The sequence below is a fragment of the Eucyclogobius newberryi genome, unplaced genomic scaffold (assembly GCF_026437365.1).
Source record: "Eucyclogobius newberryi isolate DKJ021-1_F unplaced genomic scaffold, fEucNew1.0.hap1 SCAF_14, whole genome shotgun sequence".
NCBI lineage: Eukaryota > Metazoa > Chordata > Actinopteri > Gobiiformes > Gobiidae > Eucyclogobius > Eucyclogobius newberryi.
The window spans coordinates 24,204,299-24,231,218 of record NW_027315768.1 but is presented as its reverse complement, the minus strand read 5'-3'; the positions used below and the strand labels follow the sequence as shown (position 1 = coordinate 24,231,218).

General features: G+C 37.8%; 1 protein-coding gene across 2 annotated transcripts in view; it reads right to left on the bottom strand.

The window, feature by feature from the left end:
- Positions 1 to 990: 990 nt before the first annotated feature.
- The window catches only part of LOC140359864 (polyprenol dehydrogenase), a 52,732-nt gene continuing 26,802 nt past the window's right edge, over positions 991 to 26,920 (bottom strand). The window contains exons 2-7 of one of the 2 annotated variants that reach the window (XM_072445072.1): positions 26,813 to 26,920; positions 20,140 to 20,208; positions 7,264 to 7,365; positions 6,613 to 6,820; positions 5,558 to 5,765; positions 991 to 1,664 (exon numbers count right to left, since the gene is read on the bottom strand). In XM_072445072.1, the coding sequence (XP_072301173.1) occupies positions 1,485 to 1,664; positions 5,558 to 5,765; positions 6,613 to 6,820; positions 7,264 to 7,365; positions 20,140 to 20,208; positions 26,813 to 26,920 (875 nt within the window). In that variant the 3' untranslated portion in view covers positions 991 to 1,484. The remainder of the gene's footprint in view (positions 1,665 to 5,557; positions 5,766 to 6,612; positions 6,821 to 7,263; positions 7,366 to 20,139; positions 20,209 to 26,812) is intronic. The other variant, XM_072445073.1, reaches the window with a different exon arrangement.

The following is a 26,920-nucleotide window of genomic DNA, read 5'->3' as shown; positions in this document are numbered from 1 at the left end:
AGTCCGTGAGCGCACATAAGAACACAAGCCTTTGTTTGCTCTGCACGTGTTTAAATAAGCCTTTCGCCTGGATGTACCGTGTGTCTGCTCTGCAGATGGAGTTAGATTCTCACCACTGGGGAAATCTCAATCCCACAATGCTCTGGGAACCACGCCAAACGAAGAAGTGGCGATAATAATAAGCAGCCAATCAGAGTGAAAACTGTGTATTTTGCCACTAGAAATGCTTCTTTCTGTGCTCTCCATCACTGTGAAATGGTCTTGAAATAGTTGTGTATCAAAACATTACAAAATAATTTCTATGGAGAGTGTAATAGGACCAATTGAAGAGGCATTTTCTGTTTCATTTTTTCCCTCATAGCAGTTTTTGTTATTATTTTTTTAGTTTTTAAGTGTGGTATTGCTAAAAAAAATCTGAGAATCCTTCATCATGTAAATTATACCAAAACAATGGCGTATATCTTTGTCTGGGGAATTATAGCTGTGCACTAATCTGCCATGGGAATACTGAGTTTCAAACCCTTCTTTTATGACGGAGAAGAATGGAGAGCAACAGCATTGGTTTATCCTAATGTGTGTGTCCTTATACACCCAAGAAAACAACAATATTTTTAAATTATTTGAATTTTTGCTTTTGGAAATTTCACCAAAGTTGACCATAAATATAGGCTGTAATCCTGCTACATACAAGTCATTGACATTTTAAAACAGCCTTTGTAGCTTGATGAAAACAGCATTTGCCAACTTTTGTTTTGAAATATTATATTTGAGGACATTTTGTGCATAAAATGAAACCTTTCTTTGTTCAAAACCAGCTTCCTAAACCCAATAAAGATGAAAATGGGCTCCAGGCGAAATGCCAAGGAGGAGGAAAAAAATGGAGATTGAGGCTTTGTTATACCGGTAGCTCATTAACTTGATACATGGACAAACAACTATCCCTAAAATGATGCTGTTGTTTTTTCTTTTCTTTTCCCCCCAAAATCAAATCTAGATTTAAACTTTCATTTCTAAAACAAAACCTAGAATTCTTGATTGAATATTGATTTTAAGGCAGAGTGAGTGCAGCTTTTAAGTGGTGAAATCATTTATCTGTTGAGACTTCTACAAATAAAGTTATCTCTAATAATAATGAATGGCAACTCTAACTACCAGTGGCAAGTATGATTCAAGTTATAAAGATCTCGAGTGCCTACTTGAATGTTTTAGTGCTCACAGTGGAAAAATAGAGCCGTCTCCAATCTCCCTTAGCCCTTCTTTGGTGAGTCTGCAACGGAAGTCTTATGCATTGCCTCTGACCGATCACATTTGTGGATTTAAGATGGCAACGCGCAATATGTCAACATGAGGTATGAGTAACAGAAGATGAAAGGGCTAGAGGGCGCTAGTGGTTGCTTGTTCCAGGTCAAAAGTCTTTATTTGTGTTTGAGGCTTTCATCTGTGAGCCGAGTCCAGTCAGGTCTCCCACTTCTATTAGGCCGGTGCTACTGCAGAGCCAGCAATCGGATGGAGGTTTCCCATAAGCTTAGCTGCAGCTGGGGGTCAAAGGTTGCGGGTGATGTCATCTGCCTGCGTCCATTGGCCCAGTAGCCTTCAACTCGCTTCCCTTCCAGCGCTGGTGATAGAGAGGTGAACAAGACCGTGGCTGCGCCCTCTTTCGGAGTCTGTGGGGGCCAGAACACACAATAATAGTTACTGGAAGGAGAAGTTGGCAATATATTGAACAGTAGATGATGATTGTGATTGTTGTTTTCCAGATATGCAAAAAATAAGGGTTTAAAGTGATATTTCTGCACTTTTGTGATTCACTTTACTAACATTTGTCTGACAATTATACCTCAATGAATATATTATTAGTAAGTATGTTTTAACACATGTCTGTTGGAGTCATGTTTTTATTGGACACAAAAAAAAAAATCATCAGATATTCATTTTTGTTCATATCGGCCACGTTCATGCATCAATACTTAAACTGAAAATGTTGCTGAAGTATAATTTAGATTAAGGCTGCAGTTGTAAAAAGACTATTGTGATTAGATTAAACAGTAGGATTCTGTTCATGTTGCAAAGTTTAAACAACAACAGACTGAAATATGAACTGATAGATAGACAGTTTTTTTTCAGGGGAATGTTTATTATCCAAATAATTGCTATTTTGCCACCTCAAATTGTGATCTAGATTTGAATGCGACGTGTTGAGCAGCCCTAATTTTAATGCACAGTATGTATTGACCCACAGGTAATTTGAACATATTATCATCCCGATTTTGATATCATTCAGTGTAAGGAGTATTTTGACATTTGCAATTGCAGAATAATTTAAAATGACAACACCTATGCACTTGTTTTGCTTGTGTTAGTTAATTACTTTTTGACTCTTCGACATATTCATTAACTATAAGAACACAAACACTTTCTACGCAAAAAGTGTAAAACTGATGGACAATTGATCAGCGTTTTGAGTTTCATTCTCTTCATCCGGGGCCGAACTAAACACCTTGTTGGATTCTCCTGCTTGAAATGTTTCTATTTTTTTTTTAACATAACCCACTTGAATCCATGGACATAAAAAGAATAGGAGAGCTGACAGGTTGACAAGTGCAACAACAAGTTTCCTCTTCCCAAAACAAAGGCTGTATCTAAGTGTGTTGTGTGAATGCCAGAGGAGGACGGGTGTCTCAAGCTGTTAGGATCAGTTGGCGCAAGGCTAAGGGTAAAGTGTGTGTGTGTGTGCTAGTGTGAGCTTCTCCGTTAGCACTGATGCGGTTTAACAATGATCTCGGCGTCAGCCTCGAGACCAGCTGAAGGTTTTGGAGCAGACGAGGGAGTTGAGCGCGTCCCAGAAGCGTCAACACTACACTTTTCTTTTCTCCTAAACCTTAACGCGCCGGCTGTCCGTTTAATGTCAAATTATTTTCTGCGAATTCTGACACTCGCAGTTGTGAATTCATCACTTCCAAGGCTGCATTTCGAGAACATTCACTGAAAAAAAACACTTTTATGAACTTGAGAAGAAGAAAGTGTCATCCTGATTCACATGTTGCTGAGTCATAGGCAATTGTATGGTGGACTCTTTTATGATGCTTGTATAGGCCAATTATAATAGACCGGGGCTGAAAATGTATAGGAAAAAAATTGTAATTGCACTTCTTCTGACAAGTATTGTTATTAAAGTAATGTTTTAATGGTGGGATTCTGTTCAAAGTGCAGCTTTTAAGCACACTCAGGGGCATTACGATACATTTACAGGTTTAGCAGGTTTTTCCACATAATACGATTAGATATTTAGTTGTTTGCAAAGGAAATTGTATTACTTTCAATGACTGCAGTCTTTGTTATTGTTCTCATTCGAACAGCAATTTCTGTTTGATTGTGATTCCTCTTATCTCCCTAATTGTGGTCACATTCAAAAGAAAAGTATCGTAAGCTAAGCAGATGAATGAGCATTAGAAACCAAGTATTCAAATATTGTTATTTAAGAATGAGCATGATTATATTATGAAGTTTCTGCTACATTATTCATGTAATCTGGCTAGGACAATAGAACATCTCAACATTAAAACTGGGTAACCTGATTTTCATGCAGCAGAAGGAGGAAGTGGTTATTCCTAGCTCTCACAAACATTGTTAATATCCACATATATTTCGGCCTAATTTTAGTCACAAAGTTCTGCTTTTAAAATGTACAAAAAAAGTTGTAGAAAAATAGTTAAATTTAAAAAAAATAGTCAGGTACCAGAGTTTTAAATTATAGAAACCTTTCTATGTTTAAAATATGATGAGTTGAATCTGATGTGAAAAAGGTTAAGAACATAATAGTTTTGAAAAGTACAAAATACAAATAAAGGGGACCTGATTAAATGAAAATGATGTGGTATCACACAGTATTTTGTGGCTTAAACTGCTAATCTTGTTTCTTACATACGCAGTAAATCAAATTGGCCTTTCGTGTACTTTCTTGGATATTTATTTGATTTCTTTTGTGGCATAATCCAATTTAAAATAGCCCTTTCTTCCAGCAAACCCTTATCTCTCCTGGCAGCACGCTTTCCCTTCTTTGATAATGATGACTGCCACAACCACTGTTTTACTGAATTATGCATTTGTCTGACAGAAAAGTTGCAAGAACAGTTGAGAACAGCTATACGTTTCACGGCTTGGCGTTAATTACTACAGGCATATCTGGTGTAATGTGTTTGTATTACACCAGAAGGTTGAGCTTGGAGGTAAGTAGTTGTGACAAATGCAGTTTTGGTCCTGGGCACGCACACATGTCGCACTGCGTTAACTCCCAAGGACATTAACCGAAGCCCGCGGCCACAGCCTTCAGCCATGCAAAAAGTGCTTCATAATGGAATAGTCAAGAGCCGACCTTTGCAGACCACTTGCAGAAAGGTTGGGACAGTCTGAAAAATGTCTGTAAACATTGTAGTATTTTTTACCACTTCATAAAACTCCATCACATTGAGGCCTACTATATAAAAGATGCAAAGAATAGCAAACGCATTATGTTAGTGTTGTTAAATTTTTATTTAAAATACGGACAAAGAAAAGAGTTGAATTCCGTTGACTGGCCAGTGATTTTGGAGGTGAATTCGACAATTATTGAAGTAGCCTCTTGTCATGTCATTCTATTTATGCTGTTATTATGTGCAGATAATAGGATAATAAGGGTTCCTGATGAAGATGGTCCGGTTTCTCTGTATCGTGCCAGTCATACGTCAGGTCATGGCATCGAGGGTCAGGTCACCTCCCAATGAGATAGCTTGAATCTTTGCATCCGTGATGGTTGTTCCATCTCTATGTCACTGCCTTTAAAAATATGTGTATTGTCATTGTTCTGGGGGATGACGGACAGATACCTTTGTCAGGGAAAGTGATTATTTACTGTGCACGAGTTAATAAAGATCCACCTTTTGAGAAAGATAAACTCTGTTCAATTTCATAATTTCTAGGTAATTGTTTGCAGAAATTCCACAACACTCTTCAGTTCGGACACAGCTCTGATGAGGAACTGGATTAAATATCTGTCTGAAAAGAAGAGCTGACTAAAACTACCTACAGTTGTTTACGGTAAGGAGTAACTCTTGTCCATTGAATACCTGAAGGTGTGAACTGTCACTGGAGTCATATTTTGCATAATCGTTCATGAGCCTTCACGAGTCATCTAGCACCTATTAGTATAGTCCCTTCAGAGAGATATTTAAGCCTCTTACTAGAGCTGTGCCAGAACTGAAGAAGCCATTTGGAGTGTCGAAACCTATTCACTCTTAAAATCATTGTCCATTTAACAGAATCCAACCTTTTTGGCCATGGATCCAACCTGGACGACTTGATTATTGCACAGACATGAAAAAAGATTTGATTCTGAATACAGATTTTGACATCACAATGAATGTAGAATCCGATTTGTATGTAGATAAAATGTACTTCTGAAACAAAACTTTATTGGAACTTGGGCAGTGCGTGAGTCAGTAATCCGCCTTTTTGATGAGATCTGATCAAAAGTTTGAAGGGGCCCCAGTCTCTATGTAAGTGTCAGCGGAGTGCGTCATACCCAGAAAAGCAGCTGTGCCATGACGCCTTGTGCCAAACGCAGAGGTGCCCAGATGTGTCGGTACAGGGCCGTGTGCACCATCCCGGGGTCCACGGCACACGAGCTCACGGGGAAACCTCCAGCTCTGAGCTCCTGCTGCAGCTGGAGACTGAACACCAGCAGGGCCAGTTTACTGCCACAGTACGCGGCGTGGGATGAATAATACTCGCTGTAGAGACATGAAACAGAAAACCATTAGACCATGCAGCTGTGTTAAAGAAGAATATGGAATCACTGGTAAATTGTCTAGTTACAGAAATGCAATAATAAAAAATAAAAAAAATGATACTGGATTTTGAACATTGTGTGTACCAGGCCTAAAGCCTTTTTAAGTCTTCACATTTTTTATTTGTAGTGGAAATGTAATCAAATGAGATAAATACTAAGCATTTAATAGATGTAACCGTGTTGCAATCAGAGCCTGTAATTATTTTGGACATCAGTGTGGCCACAGGAGCAAAACTTTATTGAATTTCTGCTTTAGGGATTAATTAAATTATTTCAATTGAATTTCACTAAATTGGACTGAAGAATGAGCCACCTGAAGGCCACTAATGCCAGCATTTAATGAGCCACTTGGACTGAGAGAGAGGAAGTGTAAAAGGTTAAATTATAGGGCTTTTTGCACAGTATAAAGAGCACTTATTCTCATTGGTGTGTGTATGTGTGTATGTAAATGCTGGGATAAAGGTTTTAGACCAATTATTTGTTCAACTTTACATTGACTCTGGATTCATCATAGCATTTAGCTCAAATTCACATACATTATCTTCAGCATTGGTTTAAAGTCAAATACCTTTCGTGCCACATTGACAAGGCTCGTGACCATTTGTTGCTTGACTTACTACTCAGTCTACCTCAAATCTACATAGCAATAAAGCAGAAATATATATACAGATTTGACATACATAAAATGAGGGGAAATTGACTCCCCCTAACCTTAGAACAACCTATACATCATGTTGAATCAAAACTAATCATATTACGTACAGTATATATGAATTTAATGTAACTACCTGCTATTGAGGTCATTAAGTTTGATTTCTCCGATGCGATGGGCCGAGGAGGAGACATTAACCACTCGTGAGAAACACTCAGACGTCCCAGACCGCTTTAGGTCGTCCAGAAGAAGCCACGTTAACAGGAAGTGACCCAAGTAGTTAACTCCAAAGTGCAGCTCATATCCATCTTCAGTACGACCCTCGGGAACCAGCATTATACCCGCTAATAAAACACATATAAAGCACAATTAAGAATCATTTTAACAAGTATTACGGCAAATATATTAATATAACATACATTCCTGTAGCTAATCATTATCTTTTTAGGTTTTTTGAGGATACAGAAACAAAAGTATTCTCATCAGAATTAAAACCCTAACCCTTACTCTACTTTCATTTTAAGAGCAAAACTATTTAAGTTGATCAAAGTGATGTATGTGAAAAAATTTTAAGTTAGTATCAAATTGTTGCATCTTTTTTTGCTACATCTGGGCTTTCCCCCCACATTTTTTAATGGTACATTTGGCATAATGACATTAGGAAATATTATTTTGACTCAAGTGTAACTAACTTTAGATATTGCCCTTGTAGAGAAATAATAAAATAAAAAAGTGCGGGTAAGTTTATTTGTCAAGCACAATTTGTACGCAAGGCAATTATTATTACCATTATTGATAAGAATGTTTAGTGGTAGGTGTCTCTTCTTGAAGCCCTGGACAAAATGGCGGAGCGACTGCAGCGAGCCCAAATCCAGAGAGTGAAATTCAACTGTAACAAAGAGACAGAAAAACAAGAGACGTGAGAACCGTCGTGAATTAATTATTTCTGCTGGTACTTCCTGGAGGCCAGACTTCAAAGAGACTTTTAATCATCTCTGGTTACACTACAATGGCCTCCTTCACTCCATCGCATTACATCAAACCGGAGCCATCTCGAAACTATCAAAAGCTTAACTCCAAATCAGGACGTACATTTGATTAGACACAGGTAAGACGACGTGAGTAAGTGTTTCAATACTTTTCTTGACTCGACCTGCTTTTCTGGTGATGATGTTTCTTTTGGGACACTGAATATTTTCAAAAACTGTGGAGGAAAGATGATGTTTACACTGTTTCACACTTCACGCTTCAGAGATACAGTCATTGTTTTGAGTATAGAAATTCACAATCTAAGACTACAGAGGAATAGTTCTGACAAATGCATGAAAACGGGTGTAAAATGGTTGGGCCCAAAGGAATAAATGAGTGTGAATGTCTCTCTAACCCAAACCCGGTGTTTATGGTCTCACATTTATCTTCATTTCATCACAAAAGCAATATTGAGCTTCAAACATGCACTATATATTACCTCATATGAGGGACCGGCCGCATGCTCGTTTCTACAGCATTCATTGCTTTGCCAGGAATGTTTCACAGTATGGCATTAAACGTAGGCTTTTTATCTTGCATTCATTTTATTTCTGGGGATTTTCTTGCCCAAGTTTGATCACAGTTTTCAGCAATTCCATTTCCCATGCAATTTTCCCGCTCAAATGTACTTACAAGTTATGATTTGCAGACATTTAAGAATACTTGCAATAGCGGTCAACAAATACACAGATGCTAAATGATACTAAAACGGGTATCAGGTATCAGTACAGACAACACAAAAGACGTACATTTGAAACATTGGTTAGACTTTGGACCAAATGAGACAATTACGCCGGACTACATGACTACTTATATAGTTTGTGTATCGTCTCTCTGCGTTTCGTTCTGTTTTCTTATTGTGTTGTTATGTATATAAAAAAATTTAATAAAAATTTATGTGTGTGTGTTTTTTATTGTGGTATTAAATCAGTATCTAACTTTTTCCTCAATATCACAATTAAGAAATCTAAGTATTGCGACAGCATTGGCTCAAGCAGATATTTTGAACTCATTGAAAAACTTTGCCTGGATCCCGTCGCTGTTCCCTCTTCACTCATGTCACCATTACTTTTGCTTGATGCCCTTTACCGCTCTTCGCCACCCAGAAGCAGATGTATCACCCCTCCCCAAACTCCACTATGGCTGTAGATTTGAAGCGCGATTAGACTGTCGGGAGACGAGAGCGGTGGGAGGAGCAGATAGATTTGATAAGGTTATAAAATGGCCTGCTATGACGGATGAGAGCGTGGATAGAGGGGTTTTTATCTACAGGCAGTGCCACTCACCTGCAGCGGGGAGGCAAAGATAGCAAAAGGACAAAGACAGGGACAGCGGGGGCGCGTGACAGGCTATAGTGAGTTTGTTCAATGGACCGGCGCGGCGCAATGTGTCTGTATGCATCAGCGGGAAGTATGACGGCAGGTGCTTGAAAATGCATTGCTTATGAGGACCGTAGCCATCCTCTCCAATCCCCACTTGAGTGAGCTCCCTCGGGGTCAAGCCCTTTAAGACTGAGGGGTCAAATCTAGAGAGACCAGTGGGAGCCAAATACCATCGATTGAGCTGCTGCCGCTGCTGCCAGGACGGTAATAACAATCAGAGGATTTCTATAAAGCTTCAGCCAATAAGTGTGGTTACAGTGGACATTTGGGTAACTAAACTGGACTTTCATGTGGTTTTATGTCACATGTACATACGTGTTTGCTGACTAAATTCCAGGCAAAGCTGGTGTTGGCATCATTATTGTTAATAACGACTTCGGTGCTGGTTGAAAAATGCTTGTATTACAACCCCATCCATTCATTTGCATTTGCACAGTATGTTTCTAACTTTTGTAAACATCATCTGTGAATCTATTTAAATTGATTCAGGTTAAAGTGTTGTTGTTCCTTATAATACCGAACCATAAATCTAAGTGTAACAAATCAACTTCAATTTTTGTGTTATTTATTATGGATAAAGAGTCCAAATACCTATTCATATCAAATTGCAATGCATCTTGTATTGCAATATATTGACATTGCAATACATGTTGTATCAGGTCCTATGTGATAAGAATTTTAACTTTATTGTGCTTACATTAATAAAAAATCACCTTAAAAGGAGACAGAAACAACCCCCCAAAAAGAAAAGTGAGTTAAGTGATATTTCTGCTCTTTTGTTGTTCATTTTATGCTCCATTCATGTTTTGTGCTCGACATTTACAGGCACATTTGAGCACATTCCTGATCTATGATTAAAATAGTGTTATTGAGAGAATGCAAAAAATATATATTTTTCATCAATATTGTCCACCCCTATAAGAAAAGGCAAAGTATAATTTCACGTCAAAACTACAGGTTCTTCCCTGCTTTGAGCCTCTACGTTTATCTTGGCATTTGGGACTGGCACCTCTAAATATAGTGCCTTGGTGTGACCAACATACCAATTATTGGTATGTTTTGTGCTAGTACATCTCTCACAAATCTAATTAATCCTGTCATAACCCAGGTTTTCTTTTCATGCAGTGGAGGAAAACAAATCAGAAATCTGAAACTTGGCCAAAGAAGAAGGTTTTGTGAGCCAGTGGGTCAGATGGTGCTGCTGTAATTAGAGCCATCACACATCATTTTGGAGAGGCTGCTGCTCTTGTGGCTTTTGAGGCCTATTCAGTTTTGATTTGACTACCAGCTGTTAACTTTCTTTGTCCACACTATAGATCAAAGCCAAAGATGAGTACTCGGTTACATTTACTCAGTTACATTTACTCAATTGCAATTACTTATGACATGTAATACATTTTTAAAGAAAGACACTCTGTACTTCAGAGTTTACCGTACTACTGCTCGAGTAATATATTATTGTTTAAGTAAGAGTACGCTTTGTGTTTATTTTAGATTATTTAAATAGTATTTTGAAAACTAGATTTTCTTCTTTAAATTACATTCCCTTCAAGTTATAAATTAGATATTATGTCTTGACAGTCACGCCTTTATTTGAGCAGTATTGTAGTTTTCCCAAATACGAGTTATTTCTTGGAAAAGTAATAAAATAATATTGTTTTGGAGTAACTTCTACCAACCCCCTGCTTTTGAGACAATAGAGGCCACTATAGTAAATGCCATAATGCAGACTTACTCAAATGTACCACTTATTGAAGCAAAAAAACAAAAACAAAAAATAAATCAAATCAGTTGTTGCTAAAAATACAGTGAGCCCTTGTCTAACAATGAAAACCTTTGAGACTGTCTTGTTATCTTGTTGCCGACAGCATGTTGAAGAGTTTTGGGCTTGTTCGCCCCGTGACCCTTTGTGGAGTGACCAGAAAGAGAAGTAATCTTCAGTGTGTGAAAAGAGCTAGATTAAGAATGCGTGGAAAGGTCACAGATCTCAGCCAAAAACCAAACACGGGAGTATCCTGGTGGTTAGGCCCATACAAATTAAATTGCCCAAAAATCTATAAATAAAAATCAATGGAGAATAATACAGGCTTGTTGACAGCAGGTCAAGTTGAATTAATAAAATACAGGCACTGGATCCCAACAAACGTTATATATGTATAAATGTTTTTCAGTTTGTTCTAATCATCGCACCAATACACTAAATGTAAATTCATTCAGTTTTGACTGGGGCTTTAGTTTATTCAAAGACATATTTATTGTATTTATACTAACATTTAATTTTAGTTTCATATTTTCACAGCTGGTCGGCTGCATGTCTGTAATCAGTGCTAAATAGGCCGTTATCTGAATTACATTTTTACAGTAAAATACTTAATTATAGAAACTGTGCACTTTTGTACTGACCTTGCAATCAGTGATATTTGAATACCTTGGCATTATTTAAAAAGGTATACAGACGCTTGATACAGTGGAGACTGAGAATTCATAAATAAGCAAGTTGTCTAATGTTATTAATTGTGTATTTAATATAAAGTTTTATTTTATTGGAAGAAAAATATTACTTTACATTGTAAAAATTAAACAGGTTAATCCAATGTGAAATTTAGATTTGCCTGCGTACGTATATCAGGGATGTGCTTTAGAATTAGAACAAACGAATACAGGTAGCTGTGGCTAATTCTAAGTAGTTCCACTTTCAAGGCTGTCCTCTGGCTTAAATAATTTGGCATAAATCCCTTAGTTCCCTCTGACTGTCACGTGCATCTTGTGCTCTAACCGAGACGGGAGCATGTTTGATTAAACAGGATTACACCTAAATGTGAAATCAAATGCATCACAGCTAAACGCAACATATTCCTGTGCCTGCTAACCGCCCTGGGACTTTCCATTACTCATATTTGGAGAAAAACATATTCATGTGCGGTTATTTTTGGAACGGTGATCTTACCCTTTTGGCGACCCTTCTTTATAGTCAACCTGTCCTGTCTGCTCGAAAACGTCTTCTTAGCTGCCCCAGACAACAATAATATAAATAGTTTCACATTCCAGTGTCTGACGTGCTCCCTGATAGTCAGGAATATTACTTCTGGGCACAGGGCCAGGTCTGGCTCCTACGCACCAATTTTTATTCAGTGGATGTCGAGCAGGAGAGGAGACTGCCCGGGATCCCAGTCACCGCGAGTTCAAAGAAATAATAATACTCACAAGTCAACACCCCAAGCTCGGAGGAAACCCAAAACGCTCAAATAAAGAAGTCATCATAGAGTCAACAAAACAGCAGAGGTTACAGTATATGGCTGGTATCTTTTGTATCAACAAAATATACAGCTAAAAGTTCAATGCTCTATTATGCATTCATGTTGTACAGCGAAATCGCACAGATCAGATGGAGAGTTGTGCTGCAGACCAGAGGACACATCGCTCAATTTTAAGCTCAATTTTCCTCACCATAAGTTTGGGGAGATGTGGCTGGAGTAGAGCTTCTCGTAAGCAATAACTTGTCTTCTCGTGCCTGTGGGGGTCAGTGCGATTCTGTTACGACCATTTTTGGACATATTTATGACCGTCTTCTTTTCGCACCGCACGCAGCAGCCAGTCTCGGTCAGAGCTTATATGGGCCGACCTGAGATGCACGTTTTTGGAAGTGAGGGTTTATGCAGACATGGGGAGAACACGCAAACTTGACACACAAACGCCTGGTCCGGAACCCAAGCGCAAGACTATTTTGCTTCTCTGTGATTACAAATACACTTCCAGCGCTCGCCTCACAGCAAAAAGGTGCCGGATTAAGTTCTTTGGCCAGTTTAAAACTTCTTCCAGGATTTTCAGTGGTTTCTCCGGGTTCCCCATCAAACACAAACCTCACTCAAGCTCAAGCTAAAGCAAGTTGGGTCCCCGGGCGGCACCGAAGAGACAATATCAAAAAGTGTAGGTGGGTGATAGTGATAAAAATAGATCACTCAATATTTCCGTGGCTATCCTAAATAACAATAATCAAGAGAAATTTTAGCAGTCAAAGTGTGTGTTAACATCTGTCTTAGGATATATAAGTGTGTGTTAACAACGTCTTAGGATACATTATTAGGAGAAAAGGTGAAATGGCTATAAAACTACCCATAAAACGTACAGAAACATTTAAGCTCTTTTTGAATTATTATGTAGAAACGATATACACATATGCTTTTTTAATATATCTTCACCCTCCTCTAATCCAAGCAAACAAATTAACCATCATAAGAAATAATATAAGCCCAAACATAACTACTCTGGTGGAAACTGTGGGCTTCCTAGGAGGTTAAATCATCTCATACGCACCCATAGGTTTCCTGGTTTCACACTGTTAATCTTGGACTTGGTTGGAGGCAGAACGTGTTACTTTCAACAGCACCGTGACTAAAGTTAGTGGACAGACAGCGCTGCCTGTGGCTCTGCACAGAAATGCCCTTAGTGTGTGTGTCTATGTGCGAGCGTTCATAATTTAAAGTGAGATGCTCTAAGCCTCATTGACTAAAGCCCACTCGCTGTCTAAAGTCATTAGCATATTTTCCACTGGGGGTTTCCAGGGACAGTGCAGCAGCATAGAGTCACCGGCCACTTTATTAGGTACACCTGCTGGAAACGTCCAATCAAAGCGGCAACTCAAACTTGGGAGTTTAGCAAGACGATTTATAGTGACTTTAAATAAGTCACAATATATTATGTGACTTTCTTAGACGAATGCTTTCAACTATTTACTTGCTTATATTAAGAGGAAATCAAAGCTATCTGCTTCATCTGGGAGTTCAAACTGTGATTGGTTCTTTTTAGCTGAGAATGACCAATAGGAGAAGTAGGTGGGAAATGTAGCAATATGTTTTTATTTATTACAAAGAATCACACTGATATAAAATACTCAATGTTCAGCTCGTCACCGCTCACATTTCAATTTTGGAACAGCATTTTACTTTCAAACAGGGTTGTTATATTGATTTGCATGCCTCCATCAAACCCATTAATTAACTAATAATAATTGTATTGTCAGTATTGTTTTATTATCACATTATTATTTGTGAAATGTATCGTGGCAACATTGTTTACACATTCTGCACATGGACAAACCATCTCAAACTGGCCTCTGTGACTTCATCTCTAAAACATGGGTAGTATCGCTGACGTGCTCTTTCCTAATCCTATCCACCCTCGTCTTGCTAAGTGAAGACCACAACCACTTCAGCTCTGCCTCAGTGCTCCATAAAACTGACAATCCCAACAGATCTATAAACAAGACAAGAAAATAATAACAAAGACAGTATCTATTAAGTCTGTTGAGGGGAGAAAAAAATGGTTGATGCCCGAAGTTATATGCAAAATGAGTTTAGTAGTTTTAACAGAAAATCAGCTTAGATAAGTGCAGCATGTAATAATGTATCTTATCTATTGCCAACCCAGAAATATGAGCTCCAAGAGTCTTTAGGGTTGACTGCGCTTTGGCAGTGCATTCCCGCTTCACTTTGCAGTTTAAAAAAAAAAAGAGCTGTTCTAAAGTCACGCACCCAAACGTTCATGCATGTGAGGATTAACAATGTGCCAAAAGATTTGTCAGGGCTAGGAACACATTGGATAGATTTAAATACATACTTCCTACCTCCAACTATATTCCATTCCATTCATTCTAAACAATAATAAAGTGAGATCACACAATTGCATTTAACCTATAAATCTTGTATTGGCACTTCAAACATGTAATTTAATCTCATGTCTTTCTCCTCATGACATTTCCTGCAATGAATCATGTCTTAAGGGCTCTTCACCTACACATCGCACGTAAGCCCTCTTTCATTCAATTAGATTCAATGAAGATTTGCATTTGTCAGTCATGACACATAGAGACGATCCGTGTCATGAGCTGAGGAGATAGCATCTAAAGAGATCATATAATCGTTTAACGGCTGCCCAATCAACCGACATTGACAGTGGATTGATTCGTCCATCAGCCAACCAACCATCGTTTGACACTAAATCACAGAAAAACGTATCAAACAGCCGCTGCTTTTGCACATAATGTTCATTTGTGTTTTTATTACATGGATTAAAAGTCATGTGTAAATGTGTCAAGTCAAAAGTGTGTAATTACCATGCAATGGCCAGACCTGACTCAAAAAGCTTAGTGTGATTTTGGCATAACTTTGCAAATGTAAAATACAATAAATAACCTTATGCAAAACATTTTCCTGTGGAAGTAAGTCCACACAAATGTAAGATAAATGCAGTTTATTCAAATACGTTCACCAAACTAAAGCCTTAAGTGTGTGTTGTTTTTTGACTGTAGCACATTGAGATTTATTTCAAATGTAAAGTGCAGTATAAATAAAATCCATTATCATTATTAGTGTCCACATAAACAATGGACAGAAAGTGCACATTCATTTTGCATTTACACCAGATACCCTTTTAATATTTGTGACTCCTTGTGGTTGGATTCCATTACTCACGATGCACTTTCACAGGAAATGGGATTATAATCATTATATCAATTCATTCACCTGCATACTGACAACATGTCCGGCATGATGCTGTAACAGAAGAGTTTTCAAACTACAGACCTGGACTTTGCTTTGACCGTCTATTGTTTAACATTCCATCCACAATTGTCTCCATGGCGCCAGTTTGGATGATTCACAACAATTGAATTAGTCAAAAGGTTAAAAACACCAACATTTGCCTTAACTGCTTTTCAGACTAACGTAATAAGGACTGTGGTGAGAATGAATTTCACTGTGGTTTCTTGATGATTCACCGCCACATCCACAGGTAAAACAAAACAACTGCCTCTAAACAGCCTATGTGAATGTTATATAAGCCCAGCCTCCCTTTTCTCGTAACATACCAATGTGCAAACACCAGAAAAATGCCAAAGGGCGTTAGGACATAGATGTTCAAAGCTGCTGTCTTACATACTAATGAGAATCTATTACCGCTTCCCCCTCTCCGTCTCTCTTCCTCTCACACACATTTTCATTCAGTGCACAGGCATCCAGCTACAGACACCTCCCATGTCCCCTATGCTTCAGTGACTGCCAATTACAAAAGAAGTAATCAATTCTCGCACGGCCTCGTCCAGGGAAATCGACTTCAATGACACCGGCGACACGGAGCCCGTCCCTGTACCTGACGCTGTACCTGAGACGAGTCGCCGAGAAGCAACACGTTACAGTGATGTTTGAATTGTGAATGACGCCGTTGTCGCCGAGTAGAACTGCACATTTCGAGAAAGGAGGCAGAATACGTGATAATAATTGTGACATATTAGCTTGAAGTCGCATCCTTTTTCACATTATTGATTGACTCCATTCCCCGTGGCTGCAGTGTGGTGTGTCAGGCAATATCTCTAGTTTTAGATGTATTTTTCTGTTTTCATGTCATATTTTTTTGCCAGACGGAAATTAAATGACCACGTTTAACTCATTAACTTTTTCTCAGTGAAACATTTGCGTCACATCAGACAGGAAGTCCAAAGTCCAGAATAATATCTCTCCATATTCTTTAGATCAATTTCAGTCCGGTCACGATTTTAATTTAGGCGAGATCAGATGGCCGTGATTGACGGGTGGATTAGCCAATCAGGGAGACACATGGGCCGTCCGTATCAAAACAAATATGGCTGCTTAAAAGAACCGAATAGCACACGTAACGCAGAAGCTTTGCATATTTCTGCAGAATCAATAAGCAGAAGACAAAACACTGGTCATTTGAGATTAGATAAATTAGATATTCTTATAAATGATAGATGACCAGTGAGCTCCTCTGGTTCACATGCGTCACTAAACTAATGTGACTGTTTTTGTTTGAGTAAGGTTCGAGGCGTAACACTTAGTTAAGAAAAGTGTGTACTGGAGGCAACAAAACTGAGTAAACACGCAAAATGTATTTTTTATTTTGCGAGAATTTGTTCAAAAAAGCAGACATGAACAGACAGAGGTTAAAATCACAGCTTTTAAGGGATAGACTAACAGAATCGAGGCTGCCAATCTGCGCCATTGCCTAATCAGACCTTTTTGGTTGTAGAGTAACGCGAAAGAAAGAGTTCACCTCTGTTTTCCTGGACTCTAATTTAAATGATTAAATGTGACTCATTGAGACTGGCAAAACATCCACAGGAAGGTCACAAGTTCATGTTTTATTAAATTTCTAATTAAAAAAGAGGGGAAATGCGGTTAATTAAACTGCTATTTGGCTCAGTACAGAGAGTGATTGGTGTAAACAATGTATCATCATTTAGTTATTTATAATGAAAACATGTATGATTCAACATCCTCTGAATTAGGGGTGTTCATGGTTAACCGATTAACCGCCACTAAGTGCTGGGCCCCGTGAAGACATTTTATGCGCCGTTAACTGTACAACCAGATGGCGCTCACATTTTATGGCACCATAAATTGTTTTTGATTTCACATTAGTGAAGAACCCAGACCAGATTATTTTGCATCATCTTTTAACTGCACAAGCTAAGATAAGTGGCTAACATTAGCCACTTTACAGCGTGACTCTTGAATAAAGAGTGCTTTATTCATAAACACTACAACAGTGCTTGTAGATATAGCTTAGGTGGACAATGGGTTGATCTTAGTGAAGGTGTATGGGCCTTAAAAACAAGGAGGAACATCCCAAATTACAATAAATTGATGTAAATTTGAAAAAATATGCAGGATTTTGCAAAATACGGCTAGTTTGAATGTGGTTGATAATTGATAATATGACTAGTATTTTTTTTTTTTTTAAATGGTTAACAGTTTAAAAATGATATAGATTATGTACACATTTAGTATGATGAATAAGTTCCATGTTCAAACAACTATCATAGAATTATACATTGTTTTGATCTAGAAGAGAACATCATGGATAAGTGGCTTTTACCTGAAATATCTGGTGGTATAACGACGATTATCTTTGTTGAATATTTTGTATAATCGTGATAATCGCCAACAAACCATTATTGTCAACCCTTTTTCTCCTAGATAAACAATATTATTGTTTACTGTCCCATCCCTAGTGGTCTGAGATGCGTCCATCAATCAGCCCCAGGGCAGATTGATGGAAGTCTCCTACATGGAGTGAATAATGACTCGTTGAGCCCGTAAAGCGTATTATTATTATTAGCATGTTAAAAGTCAGCTTCTCTGACTCACTGTGACGCCATTACATACAAAACTAACAAATCAACAGTTATTTCCCTCCCTCCAAGCTGTTTGTGAAGATCACTAAAAAGGAAGGTCGGCACTGCAGGTTATGAGTCATGGAACTACCGTCAGCAGCAGCAGCAGCTTTGTACAAAACATTTGACAGTTTCATACTTTACGGCATCGTATTTTACTAAATTTGAGTTTGCAAAGTACGGGTTTTCAAGCAAAGCTCCCGTGTGGTAAATGTCCACTCACTGGGACACATTTTAGACATCAGGTAAAGACTCAAGGCTGTGTTGTGGATAACTTACGGTGCCTGTTAACACTGTGTGGGAATTTATGGCGCTGTGAAGGTCGGCCGGATCAATTGCTCAACATGGGCGTAAAACACTGTAAGATTTAGTCAATGGGTCCGTAAATCTTTAGATGCCATCATTCCTCAACTCATTCTGGTCCGTACATCCTATTCCTCCTATTGAATTCTTTATATAGAGCTGATCCATATGCTTGCTGTATGTCCATTTGTCACGTTCCACCCACTAACCTTTGATTTCAGCTCTATTTCCTGCTCTGGAGCTGCTCAGTGGCATTTTCCTCCAATATCTTCAAAGCACAGCAGGACGAGCATCCCCAGTGTATCTGCAAGTGCCATATTTTATCAAAGGAAAACACTGCTGAATGTGGACAAACTATAGGTCTATATGATGTTCAGTTTAATGTATCTATTTATTGGGACAGCGTACAACATGCATATATCTTACATTGTACCAGGTTGTAGCTCAAGTGCCAATTTCCACCTGTCCTCCCTGGGCAGGCTGATGCTGTATTTCATAAAATCATCTTTCACGTGCTAAATCATTCACTCTTTCCCAGAATATCACACAGAGCCGCTCCAAAGCTCATATACTTACACCAGGCCACATTATGGGAGCAAGTTTGGTTTGAGAGGAGCCATTTTTTTGCCAGCCGATAAAATGTGTGATCGTTTGTACACGTGATCAGCTCGTGTGGAAACATATTCACTGACGGCAACACAAGAAAAAGTTTCCAAATGTCCTGTTTTAGGAATGTTTAAGGATCCTGCACTCGCCATGCACAGTCGATTGAGTGACTCAGGAGGTTGTTTCAGAGCTCAGAGAAATAAACAAATGAATACATAATCCGGCTTTCAAAGCTTAAAATATTTAACGATTAAATAACTTTTGAAATAACTTTAATATAATGATTTGAGTGGTTTTACTGGCTTGTTATGCAGTAAAGGAAATATGGAACTGTTTTAGTAAATAAGAAAATGTCAGAAAATCAAAAAATACAAGCTAAACTTTGAGTTTGCATAAGAAATTGTTTTGACCAAATTGAAGTAAAATGACAGAATTTTTTATTGATTGATTTTCTTACCATTTTTTATTTTAAGAATGCCATTGTCCTTTTGGCCTGGGTTTTAGAGTCTGTATAATCCAGATAAAGATTAACAACTATTAATAGACAACAATAATTTGACAATGGACCATTCAGATTATTTTTGATTAATTGTTGCAGACCTGTTTAGTTACTTTATTTAATGAGACGGGAACATCGTACAATATACATTAACCTTATCAGAAGAGATGCATGCAAAAAAATATATATATATATTGATTTGATTCACAATCTTATGCAACCTTTTATTAAGAGGTAACTAAAGCTGTCCACCGCTTCACACTTCAACACCGGACCATTTGGACGAGGGAGAAAGAGTCGGAGTGAAATTACTTTTACATTTTTAGATGTTATTACGACATATTACCCATCCCCATACTACTACTACAAACTATAGTAATGATATTAAATTAGTAAACCAGGGCTTTTATACGGACGCCGCTGCTGTTTGTAAGTTCTGTTTAAGTTGTATAAATACAGATTGTGGCTGCTTGTGGGGAACAAAGATGCAGCCACGACTTTACTTGCAAACAATGCTGTGTGTGTGTGTGTGTGTGTGTGTGTCTGTGTGTGTCTGTGTGTGTCTGTGTGTGTCTGTGTGTGTCTGTGTGTGTCTGTGTGTGTCTGTGTGTGTCTGTGTGTGTCTGTGTGTGTCTGTGTGTCTGTCTGTCTTACCTTTGGCCTCTCTGTGCTCTTCACGGATCCTCGCAACAGCATCCAGACCCTCGTGCTCATCCCTGCCGCCTGAAGCACAACAAATACACACAGAGGTTACACAGTATTCATGGTTACAGCATTAGAGTTTCCTAAAAATCCAACATGAATGGCATTTGACAAGTTTCCAGTTAGAGGTTGCCAAAATAGCATAAGTGAATTGAGGCTTCAGGAAAAACACCTTTTAGAAATGTTTTTTTTTTTTTTTGTAAGAAAGCAATAATTTTCAAGGGAATTGCACTGGAAAAAGAAATGAGATCTGACATTTAATGAAAGCAGTCACTACAGCAAGATGAAGAGTGCTCAAAACGGTGCCTAGAAACAGGAAGCTAAAACAGATGAGGTACAATATTTACTCAACAAAATCAGTTTAGATGGGCAAAAAGTTTGCACGGAAAAAATCATAATAATACTTTTCTATTAAAAAGTACTTGTTTAGCAGTAGTAAATGAGTTTTATTTTTGTATAGGGATTTATAGAAACATCTGCAATATTTTTAATGTTGAAAATAAAACTGAAAATATGGAACAAATAATAATAATGATATGGCACTGATAAATATGTCTGATAGTGTGTATTTTACAAATTAAGGCACAAATTAAGATTAATATGCATATATGTATGACAATGTATTTTGTATTATAATAATTGTGTAAAAGTCTTTACAACAAAAATAACCATTCACAGTAAGTATAATTTATACAGTGAACCTGAGTACTCTAAACATAATGCATTGTGTATCAACATATTTGAGTATTGAAGGGCTAAAAATACCCAGAGGTGGGTGCACAAAAAGCATCAATAGCATCGAGGTAAATCCCTAAAAGCTGAAAAAAGCTTTTGTTTTTAACCAAATCTGTGCTATGGGATCATATTTTCATTCAGCTGACCGACTTTGACTCTCCAGGATTTTAGGATATGAATGTGCCATTTCCTGTACTTAATGGGGATAACCTAAATATATTGATAATGGATGCTCGTGCTACTATAATTCTAAAAACAAAAAGTTACTTTAATTTGTTCTATTTTCAATATTTTTGAGGGGTTTTTAGGGTTATTTTATAACATCAGTTTAATATTGCTCTATTTGAATCCTTGAATCTATTTGAATCTTACTAATATTTGTGTTACTTTGATAGTATGTATTATAATGCAGCTATTCTTGTTCTTTTCTGTTACAAATTTTATAAAATGTTTGCTCATTTCATCTTATATGCAATCCATATTTTCTATTTACTTTATGATTTGTCTATAAGCAGCCCTTTCACTTCACAGAATTGACTATTACAGACAAAGACAATACGCATAGGACCTTTAAAAAGCAGTGTTTGATAAAGTGTGCACTGTGCAGTCCATTTAATAAAATCGTGCCACATTTAGCTCTGATGAGAGATACAGTCATTGACTCCTCTCGCTCAGAACGGGAGCCTTGCATTTGCTCCACGTCTGCATACAAATGAATAAAGTGTACTTTTATGAAACCAGAGAACAAAGCATTTCTAAAGGTGAAATGAATGGTGGACTGTCCTTCACTCTAATTTATTACAATGTTTTTTTTAATGATTATTATTCCCAAAGGATGGACTTTTAAAAGCATCCACAGCCACAAAAGTGCAAATCACTCTCGCAAATGAAAATAAATCTGTAAATTATATCCTAAAGATTTGGAGACACAACAGGTGAGTAAAGTTTAATCTTAAACTTTAATCTTTAATCTTGCACTATGTAACTTTTCTGGAGCAGTGTCCGCCACTTTGGCTTTGCCTGGAATGTTCCACAGTGTGGCATTAAATTTATCTGCATGGAGACTTACAGGTCAGATCTGTGGAAAAGTGAGTCCACTCACTGTAAGAAAGTAAGTTTTAGTGATGGAAAAAAAAAATCCTGTAATTGAATTAATGCAAGATTGACAAGTTTAATGCCACAACGTGGAACATTCCAGGCCAAATTTATTGTATAAACTTATAAAAAGTATTAGTCAAAGTCAATTTTATTTTACTATTATTATTATTCATCGTTTTATGTTGCACATTTCGCTGAAGCAAGTTCTGACAATAAATGAATGACGCCTTCTGATTCAGAATGTATTCATTTTTGTTCAAAGTGATACTGGCACTCAATGATAAAATGCTTTATTATTATTCAGGCAATGATTAATTATGCAGTAAAAGTAAACCGGGTGTGTCCAAACTCATTTTGTTGGCTTCCTGCTGGATCAGGCCAATCCACCAAAAGTAGCGCTTTTCACTGTCAAATGGAAGAGGAAAAATGAAATAAAAATGCATCATAACCAAAATAACAACCATTTTGATAGTTCTGATACAGACCTAATATTAATATTCCAAGCCTTATTATAGGTATATAAACTACATCAAATACAAAATGTTGAATGATTCACTTCATGTTCATGCTCCTTATACGTTTCAAAATATGGCCCTCTGTTAAACATTTTTGGACACCTCAGATGTAAACAAATATTTATGTCTTTTCTACTTCATCATTTATGTATTTACTGTAAAAAATATATATATTATTATTATTTCCCCTCTACATATTCCCTGTATATAATATTTTCATGTTGAAGTGTAATGTGCCGAGGAGAAGACTGGCCCTTGATCTCTACGTTTACACCTTTACCACAGACAAAACAATGTCGCGTCTCACCTTAAAATAAAAGCAGATAACGGACTCTTGTCATGGTTTTACCCGGCGCATTTCACGTGGACATGTATATTTATTTCCCCTCGCTCTCTCTGTAGCACACGCATTCGGCGGCACTAATCTTGGATTATCACGCAGGTCTTTTCAAGGACACAGCTCCATTTGCCCCGATGCATTGTAAATTCAAAGCAGGGCTGAAAAGGTGCAGCTTTTCCAGGTGCTGTGCTGCCAGGGTCACAACAGCAACGCACAAAAATGACAGAAGAGACACGCTACTTATTTCTGTAAACCAGGAGAGAGTTTACAGCTTACGCTTTGAATTTAACGCCGCAGCTTCAATTTACAGTTACAATAGCGACTGATGGGGGGAAAAGCCCATTAGAAGAACTGTTCAACTAAGAAAACAAGATGAATATTCCTAACCGACATTGATTTACTATAATGTACATTCTGCTCAATTATTTATGGATTGATAAATGGGGCTTTCGCAAACAATCTACCACCGGCCACATGACATCATCATACATTAAAAGGAAATTGAATTCTGTCAAGTTTTAAGAGTGAAGACGCTTCGCCGCTCGTCCACGTCGCTTCTTCAGTTCCTCTGACAGAGAAATGGTGAGACATACTGCCTGAACGATCTTTCTGAAGCGAGGAGCAAACTACACCGAAACCTGACATAAGATAGTAGTTTACAGCGAGGAGTATCTGTTGTTAGTCAAGTCTATTGAACTACTTCATTACATTTCATTCACAAGCTATATTTTCAGTTGTTTGATTGACGATAACCAATGAATGATGAATAACATTTTACAGATTGTTAGACAGAGTTATACAGGACAGTGGAGAGGGGACATTCAGCAATTAGTCGGAGCTAGTACGGTATATGTGCTGCCGCTTAGACAACTCGACCACCGGGCAGCACAATCATGGACAGTCTTATGGCAACAACAGATTCATCAATTAGCCAAACACATCAGCGTCCTAAGTGGAAAACCTGTGTAACCTGTGCACTTGTAAGAATGTTATTGATATTCTGAGCAGCCCTGCTGGGTCTTTCACCAAAATGTTATTGTAATTTCCAACTGAATTTTAATGTCATGCGACCCAGTTCAGCCTCAAAAACATCTCAAACTTTTCACTTTGCAAGCTCTGAAGAGTGCAGCCCTTTTGAAAAAAGTGCTTGGCATTTACCAGTGACTCTTGTGAATAATGTGGAGAGTTTGAATTTGTGAAAAATGATGGTGGGCTGAACTATACAAGTCATGTTCCATATAGTGTCATGATAATAACATTTCAAACTGGATTTGATACAAAAGAAAGGGCTCAATGTTTATATCACACTGATGATAAAACGTGCTCTTTTCCATCTTCTTTAGGTCAAGGTTTTAGACAATAGACAATTTCAACACATAATATTAGCACTTTCTTTGTTTTATCCTAAAATTTCCAGAAAAGATACATTTCTGTCCCGTTAATCAGATCGTTCTTTACTAAAGAATGAAAAGAAACTAATAATAATAATTACTAATAAAATATAGATTCAAATAGATCTATTTGAATCTATATTTTATTAGTAATTATTATTATTAGTTTCTTTTTATAGCTCATGTCAACAAATTTTCTTTTACTTTAATAATGACTAATGAATCAATGTTCCCTCTAATTTTGTATGTGTCTGGGCAAACACACTAGCTCCCTGGGCACACCGAGGACCACAGTGAGCAACATCAGATGTGCACCCTGTGGCCACGCCTGTTCAAAACATTACATCATAGCAAGTTACGTTAAAAGAATCAAATTACAGCAGCAATTTTTATTAGTTTACTTTTATTACAAGAAATTAGGCCCACTTAAAATGAAAAATACAAAAATCCTGTTGTTCATGAGATGTATAGTAGTTATGTGAGAGTCCTGCTTTGGCCTGGCTGTGGTCCAGTGGCACAAGCCATTCCATCCTAAAAGAACCGCATTTCTTTTTTACTTTGGCTTGGTGAGTGGATGTGTCCCAGACACTTGTCCATATACGGGCCGCAACTGTCAATAAACCGCAGGTGCCCACGTTGTAACATGAGATATGTAACATGATATTTACCCATAAATAAACGCGGTAGTGATGCGTCTTTTGAACCGGGGCGCGCGGCGCACCCGCGGTCTGCGCGGCGCCATCCGCTGAGCTGCGGGACTAATTAGACTAATATCTCAGTGAATATGAGTCTGATTGTAATAAAACACACAGCGTTTTGAAACTAAAAATATAGAGAACACGAGTTACACAACATGTTCCCTGGACAGTGCTTCTACTGTCCACTAGAGTCTTCTACAGTGTGTCAAATGCTTGCGCTTCATTCTAGATTGCTCACGGTGGCCGTTTGGTAATCAGATTAGATTAGGTCTAATATTAGATATTAATTATTAGGTTTATGGTGAAAAAAATAATTCTGCGTGCCATAGATTTTCTTCTGCGCGCAGCTTAGAGGGAACAGTGCTCAGGCCGCCGTTCTTTTTATCTATTCTGGGGATTTACACTTCTCTGTGATTGGTTAAATCTACCTGTCACTCATTCAGAGCATGAAGGAGGCTGACCAATAGCAGGAGTGCGTGGGGAAAGTGTTTGAGCACAGCGCTGCATTAAACAGAAAAACACTGAATCATCTAAACAGCAGATCACAATAAAACATGTATTGCCATATCACCTCGTTCAAGCTCAGAGAAACAACATTGGGTGGGCTACATGTGTAATTTAGCCAACACACAAAAATAACTAACTAAAAGAATTAAAACAATTCCTCAAAACTAACTTGACATTATTCCTCAACACCACAGCAAATGCCCTATTTTTATGACACCTCGTTCACATCACAAAGTTCCAGAAATGATGTGAGAAAGTTGCAGCATATAAAAACGTGTGCAGGTTTGACAATTGCATGTTGTTTTGCTGTCTCACTGCAATAAACCTTCAAACTATTAGCATCAGTCTGGGGAAAGAGATGAGCCGGGAAAGGTGATGAAATAAACACATCAAATTCAATACTGACAACGTTTGGATGCAGTTCTGAAACCAGCCCCAAACTTAAGACGTTTTTCTGTAATCAAAGTCAAAACTTTAAGGAATTTAATCTCTACTGAGAAAATAATACATTTCTTGTCAAGCCGAGTTCATGGATAACTTGACTTCTCACTACATGCATTCCATTGCCTTGTCGTTCCTTTCACTTTGAGGTTGTTTAAAACTTTCAAAGGAATCACGTAGCTGCCAAGGTGAATCTCAATGTGGTGCAAGGAGCCCAGGTGAAAGACTCCGCAATGCAGACTAGGGCTGTGCTCAAAATATCCATATCATTATATATCGTGACGAACTTCTTGGGAATACGTGTATCCATACAGAGATGCGTATCGTGATACTTTTAAACAACATAAAGTGATTATGGAATTGCCACATTCTACACTTCTGAACCAACAGACTGCTGCATTAAGGTTGAATCCTCAGCTAAATTGTGACTTACTCATAGGACAGTTGTATTTTGATTCTGAAGATAGTGTGAACATGAAATTCTAATGCTCTTTTGTTATTCTACTAACACCGGTTTTAAAGGATATCCATGAATCAGGACGTGTATCGTATCAAGTTCGCTGTATCGGGATTCGGATTGTAACGTGAGGTACTAGGCAATACCCAGCACACATGAGCAACACATGAGCAAATGTTTAACTTTTTTTATGTCAAATTGTATGTCTGTATTCTAGTTCAGGTTGATTAATTGGTAGATGAGACTTTACAATGAATACTTGAATAACCAACAAGTGGTACAATAAGATCCATATAGAGTAAAAAGGACAGAAGTATCTAAATCTATACCATAAATCCTATTAACAAGTAAAGCACTTTTCTATTGGTTTCACCCAATTGGATTATGGTTTTTTTAGTCTTTTGCACTTTTGTTACTCTAAAATATTGTGTTTCATACTGTACCAATGATGACATGAGCCCCGAGCCCGGCCAAGTGCAGAGCCACCTCAAAACCAATGCCCCTGCCTCCTCCCGTCACTATGGCGACCTTCCCCTCCTGTCGGGGCATCT